Here is a 13,105-nt window from a genome sequence, read left to right on the forward strand (position 1 = left end):
CCCTCTGTTCCACTCTGATGCACTTCAATTTACTTTATGGCCCAAGCAAACACACACATTTAGAACATCTTTTCACGGCCAGATTGATGTTGCAAGTGCACCTGTCTCCACATAACCTCCATCTTTATTGTGTACTCACTCTCCTTCATTACTCTCCTGTCATGTCACAGAAAGAAGTCATCTCTGTCACTCAACATTACTTTCTTTCCTTCAACCCCCTCACCCTCCCTCACTGGCCCTCACTTGCTCGCTCCCTCGCTCCCTCTACGTCTCCCTCGCCACCCCTTTACTCTGCAGTAAAAATGTCCGGTCTGGTTTTTCAAAAGATTAAAACTCAGCCTGCCTCCCTGCCTCCCACCCTCCTCCTGCTCTCTCCGTCACTGGCTGAATGCTTAAGAGAAATGCTCCGGTGGTACAGAGGGGAAAACACACAGAAGGGACAGCTCGTGTTTTAGCTCCAGGTTACATGTGAACATCGGCGTCTTGAAGAACATGACGAGGAACTGATTTTTTTTTTTTTATACATTCACTCTTCCAAGAGTCATGCTGGAGAGACTACAATCCGCTTTGAGAACTGTGAAGGAGTCCAAACGTAATGATTTGCTTCATTTGCTTCTTTTTTTTTTTTTTTTTGCTAGACAGGTTGAGTAGGTGCTGGTTTGCTGCATTGTTTTCTCCTTTTATTCCATTTTGTGTATCAGCTGGAAGCTTTGATTTGTGTGTTGCACTGAGTCTGAAGTTTGCTCAGCCAGACGTGTTGACTGTTTGCTATGTGTAAGTTGGATCAACATGCTCACATGGCCGTGACTAACTGCATCTAAAATAAGCTGCGTTAAATGTTATTTCACTTTACTCTGGTGGATTTTAGCAAGGAGAAGAAAGAGTTGGTTACATACAGTTAAAAAGTTGAGAGACCACTAGAAAACGTTGCTATATTTATATGTATATGTTTGAGTAAAATACAAATATTGTCATTTAGAGCATCTATTTGCAGAAAATGAAAAATGGTCAAAATACCAAAGGAGGTCCAGTGTTCTTTTGGTTTGTTAATTTTTTTCCAGAGATTCAAATGTCCTTAAGTATAATGTGATGTAATGCAGGCTTTCAGTAATGGAGTGGGCACTCAGGGCTGTAAAAAAAAAAGAAGAAAAAAAAAAAAGCATTTACCAGATACAACAGATGCTGGTTGTTCAGGCTCAACAGCCATTTGTCATCCCAGACGTGTGCCAGCGATGAGCAGGCTTCAGGAGCTGATCTGGTCCTATAGCAGCTTTTTCATGAAGGTGGAGGAGGGTGCTGGTGGTGGTGGTCAGTAGTAGTTCTCAGTGCGGCACATTGTCACCGTGCTGGCGGCTGGGCATGCTGCAGTGGGATTACTCTGGACAGGCCAACGTGGAACGCCAGAGGGAAAGACAATTTGATAGGAAGCGGCCCATTTGGATGCAGCTGTGCAGTGGTGTGTGTGTGTGTGCGTGTGCGTGCTGATGTGTGTGTGTATGGGTGTGTTTGGCTCAGCACATCTGTCTCAGTGTGTTGAGTGAGTCACTCTGTGTGCACGTGTGCAAGGCTCGTGCATGGGGATAGGAATGCGTTATTTGGCAGAGGTTGATGTTCCACTGTTGTATTATATGCGATAAGAAGACTATTTGCAAAGCTGCCCTGGCACTCGCTTTGACCTGATTGCCATTTCTGCCCGGGCCACACAGATTATAGGCACAGAATGAACATGTGTCTCATGGCCTCTGAGTTAAAAAAAACACTGAGACAAGTGCAAACTTATCGGTTTCTCAGATTTAGCTATTTGTAGGTACAGTACTGTAGATGTTTGAGGGAAATGAACATTCAGGCATGTGCACGGACATTTTTGGGGGCAGGTGCTCATGCCAAAATAAGGGCACCCATCGCCAAAATTATTCATACAATTAAAGAAAAACAGTACTGCAATATGTTTCTAACTTATGTATTCATTTCTGTTAACCCAATCAACACAGTCAATAATAACAATGGAGGTGAACATGTCAGGTTTTTGGAAGAAGAAGGAGAGGGACTGGGGCAAGTAGAAGTAGTAGCAGTTGCAATGAAATAATCATGATGCACAAACGGTTTAATTCTTTACGTTCTACAACCCCAATTCCAATGAAGTTGGGATGTTGTGTTAAACAGAAATAAAAACAGAATACAATGATTTGCAAATCATGTTCAACCTATATTTAATCGAATACACTACAAAGACAAGATATTTAATGTACACTCTTTTACTACGAAGCCACGCTGTTGTAACACGTGCAGAATGTGGCTTGGCATTGTCTTACTGAAATAAGCAGGGGCGTCCATGAAACAGATGTTGCTTGGATGGCAGCATATGTTTCTCCAAAACCTGTATGTACCGTTCAGCATTAATGGTGCCTTCACAGATGTGTAAGTTACCCATGCCATTGGCACTAACACAGCCCCATACCATCACAGATGCTGGCTTTTGAACTTTGTGTCCATAACAGTCCGGACGGTTCTTTTCCTCTTTGGCCCGGAGGACACGACATCCACAATTTCCAAAAACAAATAGAAATGTGGACTCGTCGGACCACAGAACACTTTTCCACTTTACATCAGTCAATCTTAGATGAGCTCGGGCCCAGAGAAGCTGCCGGCGTTTCTGGATGTTGTTGATAAATGGCTTTTACTTTGCATAGTGGAGTTTCAAGTTGCACTTACGGATGTAGCGCCGAACTGTATTTACTGACATTGGTTTTCTGAAGTGTTCCTGAGCCCATGTGGTGATATCCTTTACACATTGATGTCGGTTTTTGATGCAGTGCCGCCTGAGGGATCGAAGGTCATGGGCATTCAATGTTGGTTTTCAGCCTCGCCGCTTACATGCAGTGATTTCTCCAGATTTTCTGAACCTTTTGATGAAAATATGCACCGTAGATGATGAAATCGCTAAATTCCTTGCAATTGTACATTGAGGAACATTGTCCTTAAACTGTTCGACAATTTTCTCATGCACTTGTTCACAAAGAGGTGAACCTCGCCCCATCTTTGCTTGTGAATGACTGAGCAATTCAGGGAAGCTCCTTTTATACCCAATCATGGCACCCACCTGTTCCCAATTAGCCTGTTCACCTGTGGGATGTTCCAAACAGGTGTTTGATGAGCATTCCTCAACTTTCTCAGTCTTTTTTTGCCACCCGTCCCAGCTTTTTTTAGAACGTGTTGCAGCAGTAAAATTCTAAGTTAATGATTATTTTCGAAAAACAATACAGTTTATCAGTTTGAACATTAAATATCTTGTCTTTGTAGTGTATTCAATTAAATATAGGTTGAACATGATTTGCAAATCATTGGAATTGGGGTTGTATTTAATTCTGTTATTACTATATGTTTTTATAAATAATAATATTATTGGGTGCTCTTTTCCTTTTCTTTTTTGGATGGGGGGCTGGAATGGATTAACAGCACTTCTATTCATTTCGATGAGGAACAATGATTTGAGATACAATAATTTTGTGTCATGAGCGTTGTCCCGGAACAAATCAAACCGAAAATTACATTACACCACTGTACAAAAATCGTCAGTGAGAGTATTCATTTGCAGAAAATGAAAAATGGTCCAAAAACTCAAAATGGTCCAAGTTTTTTTTTTTGGGGTCTCTTTTTTCAGAGCCATAAAAACCTGGATAACAAACGTGAAGGAGACTTAGATTTGTGAAGAAGCCTTTAAACGAGCTATTTTTATCCATTGTGTGAGGAAAGCTTTGTGCCTCATCTGAATGAATAGTTTATGCTGCTGTATAGGTTAGACAGGGACACTGCTGGTAAGCGCTGAGAGGGGCCAGTTGTTGCCAGCAGGAGTGTTGTAGAGAAGTACACATATAACCAAAACTTGAAATGATGATTCAGAACAAGTTCAAGCAGCTCGAATAAATGCACCAAAAATTGAAACGCAAAGTGCTGAACGTTGTCATATTTCAGCATTAACTACTAATGTCCATACAGGTTTTTTTTTTTTTATGTTTTAAAACTTAAAACAGTAGTGCCTTGAGATACTAGTTTAAATTGTTCCTTGACCACGCTAGTATCTTATAACACTTGCATCTCAAATCACCTTTCCCCACTGAATTGAATGGAAATCACTTTATAATATTAACTTTACAAAGCACTTTAATAACAGTAATAACATTTAAAAAGAATGAAAACAATTAAACAGTTTGTGTGTCATAATTCATTAATTGCAACTCCTTCTGGTGTATGTAACTTGGCCACAGGGAAGGCAGTATAATACAGTCATGAAGACAGAAACTAAGATGAGTTTCACAACTATTGGAAGTGACTCAGTAAATGGAAAGTATCACGCTGGTGTCGGGCGGAATCCTCAGACTTTGAAAAAAAAAGTTTGTTGAACCATTCATGTTGCATAGTCACGGAGCGCAAACCATTTTCAAGACTTTAGATTGGTCAATCATTTGTAAAAATAACACACACACACACACACACACACACACGTGGGGACTGACCAACAGTATAGATTTGTGAAAGAATATGAAATTTGACGAACTTTGACATAGGAGGTTTCGGCCCGATGTCTGCATACGTTGATGCATCATTTGTGTTCAAACAGCCATAGCTTAAGGGTTAGGACATTGCAACTATCGATGCTATTCGTCAATAGCGTTTTGCAACGCGTTAGCGTGAAGCTAGCGGAAGGCAAAATTGTGTGTTTGTTTTAAATGCACAAAGTGTAATTATCTTTGTTTTTCTGTTTACTTTGATAGTGAAATTCAACTGGGAGTGGCATTTAACAGCTTGAAGCTTCTTTTTTGAAGAATTGTTCACTAGCTGTCAAAGAATCTCACACAAAGGAAAATACATTTGGTGGGCGCTGCAGGTCGGAGAATCCCTCCAGATTGGCGCATGAAAATAAGCATCACGCTTAAAGAGAAGAGTAAACATCACAATTCTGGTTCTGACACATTTGGGATAGCAAAATATCACATGAAAGTTTGTGTCCTAAGGTAGTTTGTGCCCAAGAAATAAGGCAGTGCAGATGATGGGGAGATGGCTCGGCAGATGCTCTGAAAGACAAGATGTGTTTCAGGGAGACAGTGGTTGGAGGTGTAAAGAAAGACAACTCATTTATAATGTAAACCTGCCCTGAAACCATTCACAGATGACTTGCACTGTTAAATCAACTGTTTTTTTAGTAGAGCAGATAATTGCAAATGTATTTAATTTTTTCTTTATAACTCTAAATTCATTGATTTGAAGCGCCATAAAAGTAGTAAAGCTGGGTATTGTGCATATTTTGGAACCAAGTACGTATTTTTCTATTATGGTTCTTGAGCATACTGTATACTGTAGGTAGTTTAACAAACTCTGGGGAGCAAACAAATGGGTTTATGAACCATAACTTCAAAAAGTTTTGATTTCTTTATTTATAAATGTATAAAAGTCAAATATAAATATGGCTATTGCGGACAGTTTGATGGCAAAAGCATGGCTGTAGCTATTATAGTCCTTGAGATACAGCAGAAAGGTCATTTTACAGACTCAGGAACGCTAAGAATGGGATTATGAGCCTTAACTTGACAGTTCTTTAGATACAGCATGTACATACTGTACCTATTTTTGAAAAGAGTGAGATTTTTGAGGAGTATTTACCAAAATTCCAGCTTGTATCGCCATTTGAAGAATTCGTTCACTTATTTGCTCTACTATTTAAAATGAGACTCAAAAAGAGTACAAATGTGAGCGCCCCACAGAAAGGCTAGAGCCCAGATTCAAACCCCCAACCTCAGAACGGTGAGGCCAATGTGCTAACCACTCAGCTGCCGAAAAGCCTAACATCAAAAATTCAAATGTGAGTTTTGATTTGATTTGATTTATTTATTTTTTTTTTAACTGAAGCGTTTACACATTTTGACAAAATATCCATCCATCCATTTTCAACACCGCTTTATCCTGGTTAGGGTCACGGGGCACTGGAGCCTATTCCAGCTGACTTCGGGCGAAAGGCAAACTACACCCTGAACTGGTCACCAGTCAGTCACAGGGCGCATATAGATACGGACAACCATTCGCACTCACATTCATACCATCATTGAGTGGGAACTCAGTGGAACTAACACTGCCTGCACCAAAGTCAGGCAAGTGTACCACTACACCATCAGTGACTCAAAATAGACCCAATTATTCGAATTTATACTTGTTTTTCTTTTCATCTATTTTTGTCACCTTATTTCAGGTACCTTTGTTTAGTTACTTTAAGCACAGTGATGCCTTGAGATGCGATTGCCTTGACATAGGAGTTTTTGAGCAAGTTTTGAGCTGTTTTTTTACCTTTAGGTAGATTTTGGGGTGGTTTGAAGGGTGCTGTAACGGATGAATAGCATTTCCATTGATGATTTGAGATATGAATGTTTTGAGATACGAGCATGGTCACGGAACGAATTAAACTCATATCTAATGCAGTGAGTTTATAGTAGGTGTATAAATATTCAATAATGAATATTATTGGCAGAAATATGGGGCCCTTACAATCTTGGAGGCTTGCGCCATTTCTGCCAAGGCTTATAATCTCAAGGAACAAAACATGAAAACTAATTTATTTATTTCCTCTACAGCTGCATCCCTTTTGCCGCACCGCTTTGTGACAGTGCGGCGAGGCAGCCCGGCCGCCAAAAGCGGTCAGGTCCGGCCCGGAGATCGATTGGAGGCCGTGGAAGGACGCTCAGTGGTGACTCTGCCTCACCACGAGCTCGCGCAGATCCTTCGCCGTGCAGGAAACACTCTACGCCTCACCATTGTCCCCCGGCCCAGCACCTGTAAGCTAAACGCCCCACTCATCACATGATACCTTTTTACTAATACAGTTCTTCCCAACCTTTATTGATTCAAAACACATATTTTACATTAGAAAACAACAAATGACTGACTTACAAGTTTTTGGAGATTTTTTTTGCTTTGATTTGCAGGCAAAAACTTTAAGATACGAGTGCTGTATGGTGCAGTGAACTCAACTCACTTCACAACAAGTTGCAGTTTGGCAGATAAAATAAGTGAGCAATTGTTCAAAAAAGAGGCTATGAGCTGTTTATTGCCACACCCAATTAACGTCTACTCTCAAGCTAAACATAAAACATGAGAGTTACACTTTTTGTATTGAATACAACCAAACAACTTTGTCTTAGGATTGCCCTTGCTCGCTTATTGCGAACACATAATTAGCAATGCCATAGACTAGCTAACAAATAGCATCTGTGTTGGGATGTTATAACTCTTTCAACGACAGATATTTGAAAACAAACAACACAAAAATGAAAAACAATACTCACAGGCATATGTGACCCTCCAGCACGAAACTGATTGGAAGTCGCACGGCTGTGTTTTGAGCTACAGTCCATAAAGCCTTCACTACGTGAAAAAGATACATTTTCAGATGTGATTCAAACACCTGAAAAATAAGTAAAGATTACTTCCCAGTTGGGACTGATGTGAAATTCTGACCTTAATGTTTTATTGAGAGGGTACAGCCAAATCTCCATAAGTAAAGTCAAGACAACAACGAGACATCAACGACACTAATCGGCTGCTGCCGCACGCAAAACAAGGAAAACCACATCTTGTCTGGTATCAACAGAAAGCTTGGGATTCTCTGCAGCCTTGGATTTAATTAAAATGCACGTCATTACACGTACGAGCTAACAAGCCCGTAATAGAGTCCCTGGAGGTGGGAACAAAACACCCTTGTTGCTAGGGCAACGCTGAAAAGCCGCTTCCAATTTTGAAATGGACAAATATTCACCAAATGTTACCCAATTGCCACAATCTATACATCGTTGGAAAGCATTTTTAATGCTTTTTCAGAAAATGCATGTTGTCCAAAACACAGCCGTGCAGCATCTTTTTAAAAAAAAAAAAATTTTATTTATTTTTTTCACCTGTCCTGTTCAGCTGCATGGCCATTTTAGAAAGGTGGATCTGTGGATCCTTTTGTGCTGGAACAGTTTTGCTGAGCCCCTGCTCATTTCTTTATTTTTCTGATACTTATTGAAAATTCAGGCAGACAGAAAAGGGTTTTAGGGGAAAGACAGGGGGACAGAACGGACAAGGAGAATAGGGGTGCGAACCACAGCAGAACAATGGTTAGACCGTCTCGAGATTTGACCACAAATAACGTTACAAAAGTCAAATCGTGTTCTTATTTGTGGGCGGGGGGCACACCCAATGTGGACATGCAACAACTAACCATTAGGACAAAATGAGAGGGGACAGAAAAATGGCAGGGCAGGGCAGGATGATGGGAAATGGAGAAGGCAGTGCTACTGATGAGTGGCGAGGTGGGATGCTTTTATAGTGTCTAAACACCTGTAAGAACCTGTGAGTTGATATCTTAATATAATGTGTGTTATTATTAGCGGTCCCAGCACAACAATTAAAGTCTATAGCGTGTCTATGGAGCTTATTAGTGCATGAACACCATATCACATGCTTTTTAGTCAACTGGTGTACGGAGTAGCTGAGTCGCCACATTGAGGAAGGGTGGTCCCAACTCCCTTTATCCACAAGGGTGGGGGGGGCAAGGCAGTGAGCCCATCCCACTGGGGACCCAGCCAGGGTGACGCCACCCACTCCACAGGACCCAGGGTGGTCCCCAAGCCCAACTGAAAGGCCCCGACAAGTCCCAAATGGAGGGATATGGGTACCGGACCATCACCCCCCACGCCTAATACCCCCCACTCTCCACGTAGTGTGCCCCACCGCTGCCACCACCCCTACCACCCCCGGAGAGCATGGGGGCCCCAACCACAACAGGGCCCAACGCAAGAACCAGCTGCCACCCGAAAACGGTCACAGCCCGCCTAAAGCGAGCCCCTGCTAAGCGCCTGCTGCACGCAATGACGGACGTGCGACTTCCGATCAGTTTGCTGCTGGAGGGTCACATATATTCTTTATTCTCTGCCCGTAAGAAGCAGCACAATGTACAATGAGGTGAAGCAAAAAATATGGCAAAAATTATGTTTCTTTACATTCTATTTAATTCTATAATTACTGTGTGTTTGTAAAATACAGTAAAATATTATCAAGTGCTATTTTTCTTATCAACAAACACATGGCAAATGTTTTCTTTTTGTGGCACTTGGAAGGGATTAATGGCATTACCGTTCATTGTGCAAAGATGAGTTGTGATGAAGTGTTTTGAGTTACGCGCATGGCCACGGAATGAATGAAACTCGTACCTCAAGGCACCACTGTATATTTTTTTGTTTATTTTATTTTATATATCTTTGGATATATGAAGAGATCACTGCAAAATGAACAGTTTCTCTGATTTAGCTATTTACGGGTATATGTCTGAGTCAAAAGAATTTTGTTTTAAAAATTCTATTACGATAACTGCTGATCTCAAAACACAAATATAGTCATTTAGAGCATTTATTTGCAGAAAATGGTCAAAATACTAAAAAGGTCCAGTGTTTTTTGGGTCTCTTAATTTTTGTCATAGCTTTATACTGAAATAATGATGATCTTTACCCATACATGTTACATACTCAGTGTGAAATGTTGGCCTATTTAGTTAACAACGTTGCTATTATTCTTATGTAAGAATGGCAACAGGTGGAAAGACAGGTTAATTTTCCCTTCTGCCATCTATTGAAAGAACCTTGAAATGTTCTGCCAGTCACTACACGTCGCAGGTATAGATAGATGAAGAAAGATATATTATTTGTTGTAACTAACGAATAATTTCCAGAACAATGGAAGTGAAATCAAATTTCCCACGGCATACAAATGTGGTTGGGTCTCATTGCTCTGATCTCAGCGGTGTCATCTCCTCCAGACTCGACAAGCCTTTCAGAACCCACTGAGCATGACCTCGGGAACAGAAGCAGAAAGGGTCAGAGGTCGCGTCCCAAACGTGATTCCAGGTATTACAGTGTCAACTTGGAACGGGGCCCCTCAGGATTCGGCTTCAGCCTCCGAGGGGGCAGTGAGTACAACATGAGCCTCTACGTCCTGGGGCTGATGGAGGGAGGGCCCGCTTCACGCAGCCAGAAAATACAGGTGACCACTCGGTGCGGTTGGATTCAGTCTCTAGACCGCTACTACTCAAACTTCATTGTAAGAAATCATGAACATTAGTGTCTTCATATAGATGAAAATAATTAATTATTAATAATAACATAAAATCAAAGGTAATTTAAACATTTTTTTATTTCAGAAGTGTGTATTAAACTGGCATCCCTTCACTTGAATCAGTACAAAAGAAGTAGGTCTCAGTTTAAAAAAGGTTGGTGACCCCTGTTCCGGTGGGTCACAAAAGAATCACTGCCTAAGTGCACTTCAAGCATATTTAACTTTAAGTTCAATACATTTGCAGTTAATCTTTTACAACTGATTGTTTTTGAACATTTTGAACGGCTCTCTTTCCATGACTGGCGTAAATCCAGCACTGCGCGTGGCATAACTCTGCACGGAATTTAAAATCTGTGGTGCTCTGGGCGTGATCACAGCCATCACCAGCCCTGTCCAATCTTAAGTGGCTCCTCTCATTCCCTTGAAATGCCTGAATGACTGGAAGTCTTTGACACGGCGGAAAAAGAAACTGATTTGCGCCGTGAGTCCATGAGGTCGACCCACGCAAAGTATGTTTATACGGAATTGCAAGCAGACCTCTACGGGCTGGTGATCTCTGTGCCGGTTGCATGTCAAAGGACACACTCTCGTTGTGCCAAATGCCCAGTGAACCTTCCGCTTGCACGAAAATCAAGATACACCAGTTTTTACACTCTGCCATAGATGTGCCGTCTATAAAAATAGAGCCCTTAGTGTTATGAGAGAATACGCTATCGGTCCTCAAAGCAGACAACCACATCAGAGCAAAAAACACAAGGTTTTATTAAAACAAGCGAGCATGGCAGCGTGAGCAACAAAAATAAAGCACCAACAAAAAACAACATTGACAAAAATGTTCATGTGGATAAACGGAAGTAAACAGAAGTAAACAACAGTAGCTAGACAATGCAACAACAGGAGCAGACAACACAAACAAGAAATACAATAAACGATTCTCTACTATGCGTACATGTACAAGTATGATAAATACAAGGAAAGGTTTTTATTTTTTTTTTAAATGCAAGATAGGTTCATTGAAGAATTCAAATTGCCCATTGGTGTGAATGTGAGCGTCAATAGTTGTATATTCAGATTGTTTTCATTACTGCGTAGGTGAGTGACCAGCTCGTGGAGATCAATGGCGACAGCACGGCGGGGATGACCCACAGTCAGGCGGTGGAGCAGATCCGCAGAGGAGGCCACCGCATCCACCTGGTCCTCAAGAGAGGAAACGGATATGTGCCAGACTATGGTGAGAACGACGGTGGAAATTAGCAAGAAATGTGAAACCAAAACAGTTGTCCTTGTTCTATGAATGCTTACTAGAATACTGTCTAACTCTTGTCTTTTGGGTACACTTTCCTTCCTGTGACTCATCCACACACTTTCTTGGTTTTATGTGTTTGCTTCTTCTTTCTTCTCCTGTCTTTCCTCCTTATTCCACCCTTTCTCTTTCTCTCAGTGGAGCTCTCCAGTTTGTCTCTTTGTATGACCAACTCCAAATTAGGCGAGCCTTGCTTCTATGTGATTGGACGGACAGAGAATACGCGGTTGGTAATGGTTCCTGTTAGTTCTCCCATTTTCTGTCTCTCTACATTCCTGCGCTCAGTTGCCACTGTGTCCTCATATACAGTTGTGTTCAGAATAATAACAGTGTGTTTAAAAACATGTGAGTACAGCTCCTTATCATTTCCGCAGACACAAATGCACTGCACATTCTATTCTGAATACAAAAGATCTATCAAATGTCAAAACATGCTTGAAAATTTTGCTGTCCCGTGAATCGCTGAACTAATATTTAGTTGAATAAGAATCAATTTTGAGAACTATCTTTCACGTCTTGTGGCACCTGTAAACTGATATTCCAGCGCAGGACCATTGTGTAATATTCCGCAATCCGTACATACACAACATACTTCCGCATTCGACAAAACGGGTCAAAGCACTTCCTCCCGGTTCGAGTCCATCCAAAACCCCATGTAAAGGCAAGATGTTGGCAAGAAGCCCCTTGAAAGTCCCATTGTTGAACAAAACAACATGTGCTGCATGAACATGTTAGAATTTGCTGGCCTTAAGCGAAATCTCCTCGTCCAATCGTATTGGGCTGCTCACAAATGCCAAACGTTGGTCAGCTCCATAGTGCTAATGGAACAAAATATTAATCCAGTGATTCATGGGAAAGCAAAACCTTTACGCATACTTCGGTTTATACAGTAAATGTTTTGAGTTTGTAGAGAACAATGCAGACCACCAGTTTTGGCCTGCTGCCCTCTGGCATCGGAACCAGAATGAACAAACTCAACAATAGCTTCTTCCCACAAGATATCACCGCACTGAACACTTATTTTTTATATTCCTGCTACTTTTTTACTGTAAAATATTCCTGACTCCACTGCTACTTGTGCTTATAAACATTATTCCACTGTTTCTCTCTACTCTCTGCACTGCATATTTTAGTCTTAGTGTAGTTTTTAATATTTGAATTGTTTCCTATATTTAGTTTTATCTGCACCGTACAATGACAATAAAGGCTTTCTGTTTTTCTATTTTCTGAATACAACTGTATACACTGGCAAAAAGCTTACACTTGTTCTTAATGTCCTAACTGTGGAGTAATGGCTTGCACATCTCAAATTTCTCTTCAACTTTACCTCAACACTGAATAATACTGTACGGTGGTACCTCCACTTACGAGTGACCCAACTTGTGAGGTTTTCAATATACGAGCTGTCGTTCGGCCAATTATTTTATTTTTTTTGGTCTTGTCGTGAACAAAAATTTGAGTTGCGAGCCCTAGGTGGCTGCAGCGAACTTCACAACAAGTAGCACTTTAGCAGATAGTGAAGTAAAGTAAGGGAAAGTAAAAGAGGCTTCGAGCTGTTTCTTGCCACTCGCGGTTGAAGTTTATGTAAAACTAAACATAACACAAAAAGAATTACACGTTGCGTATTTATTATGACCACATATCATTGTCTGATGAAAGTCCACTAGC

At 41.0% G+C, this 13,105-nt stretch overlaps 1 protein-coding gene across 3 annotated transcripts in view; it reads left to right on the plus strand.

The window, feature by feature from the left end:
- LOC133476851 (membrane-associated guanylate kinase, WW and PDZ domain-containing protein 1) overlaps positions 1–13,105 on the plus strand; it is a 75,293-nt gene that overhangs the window by 57,493 nt on the left and 4,695 nt on the right. For 2 of the 3 annotated variants that reach the window (XM_061770786.1, XM_061770794.1), the window contains exons 13-15: positions 6,621–6,821; positions 9,839–10,062; positions 11,227–11,365. In XM_061770786.1, the coding sequence (XP_061626770.1) occupies positions 6,621–6,821; positions 9,839–10,062; positions 11,227–11,365 (564 nt within the window). Of the gene's footprint in view, positions 1–6,620; positions 6,822–9,838; positions 10,063–11,226; positions 11,366–11,575; positions 11,680–13,105 lie in introns of all 3 variants that reach the window. The other variant, XM_061770800.1, reaches the window with a different exon arrangement.

The sequence above is a fragment of the Phyllopteryx taeniolatus genome, chromosome 1 (genome assembly GCF_024500385.1).
Source record: "Phyllopteryx taeniolatus isolate TA_2022b chromosome 1, UOR_Ptae_1.2, whole genome shotgun sequence".
NCBI lineage: Eukaryota > Metazoa > Chordata > Actinopteri > Syngnathiformes > Syngnathidae > Phyllopteryx > Phyllopteryx taeniolatus.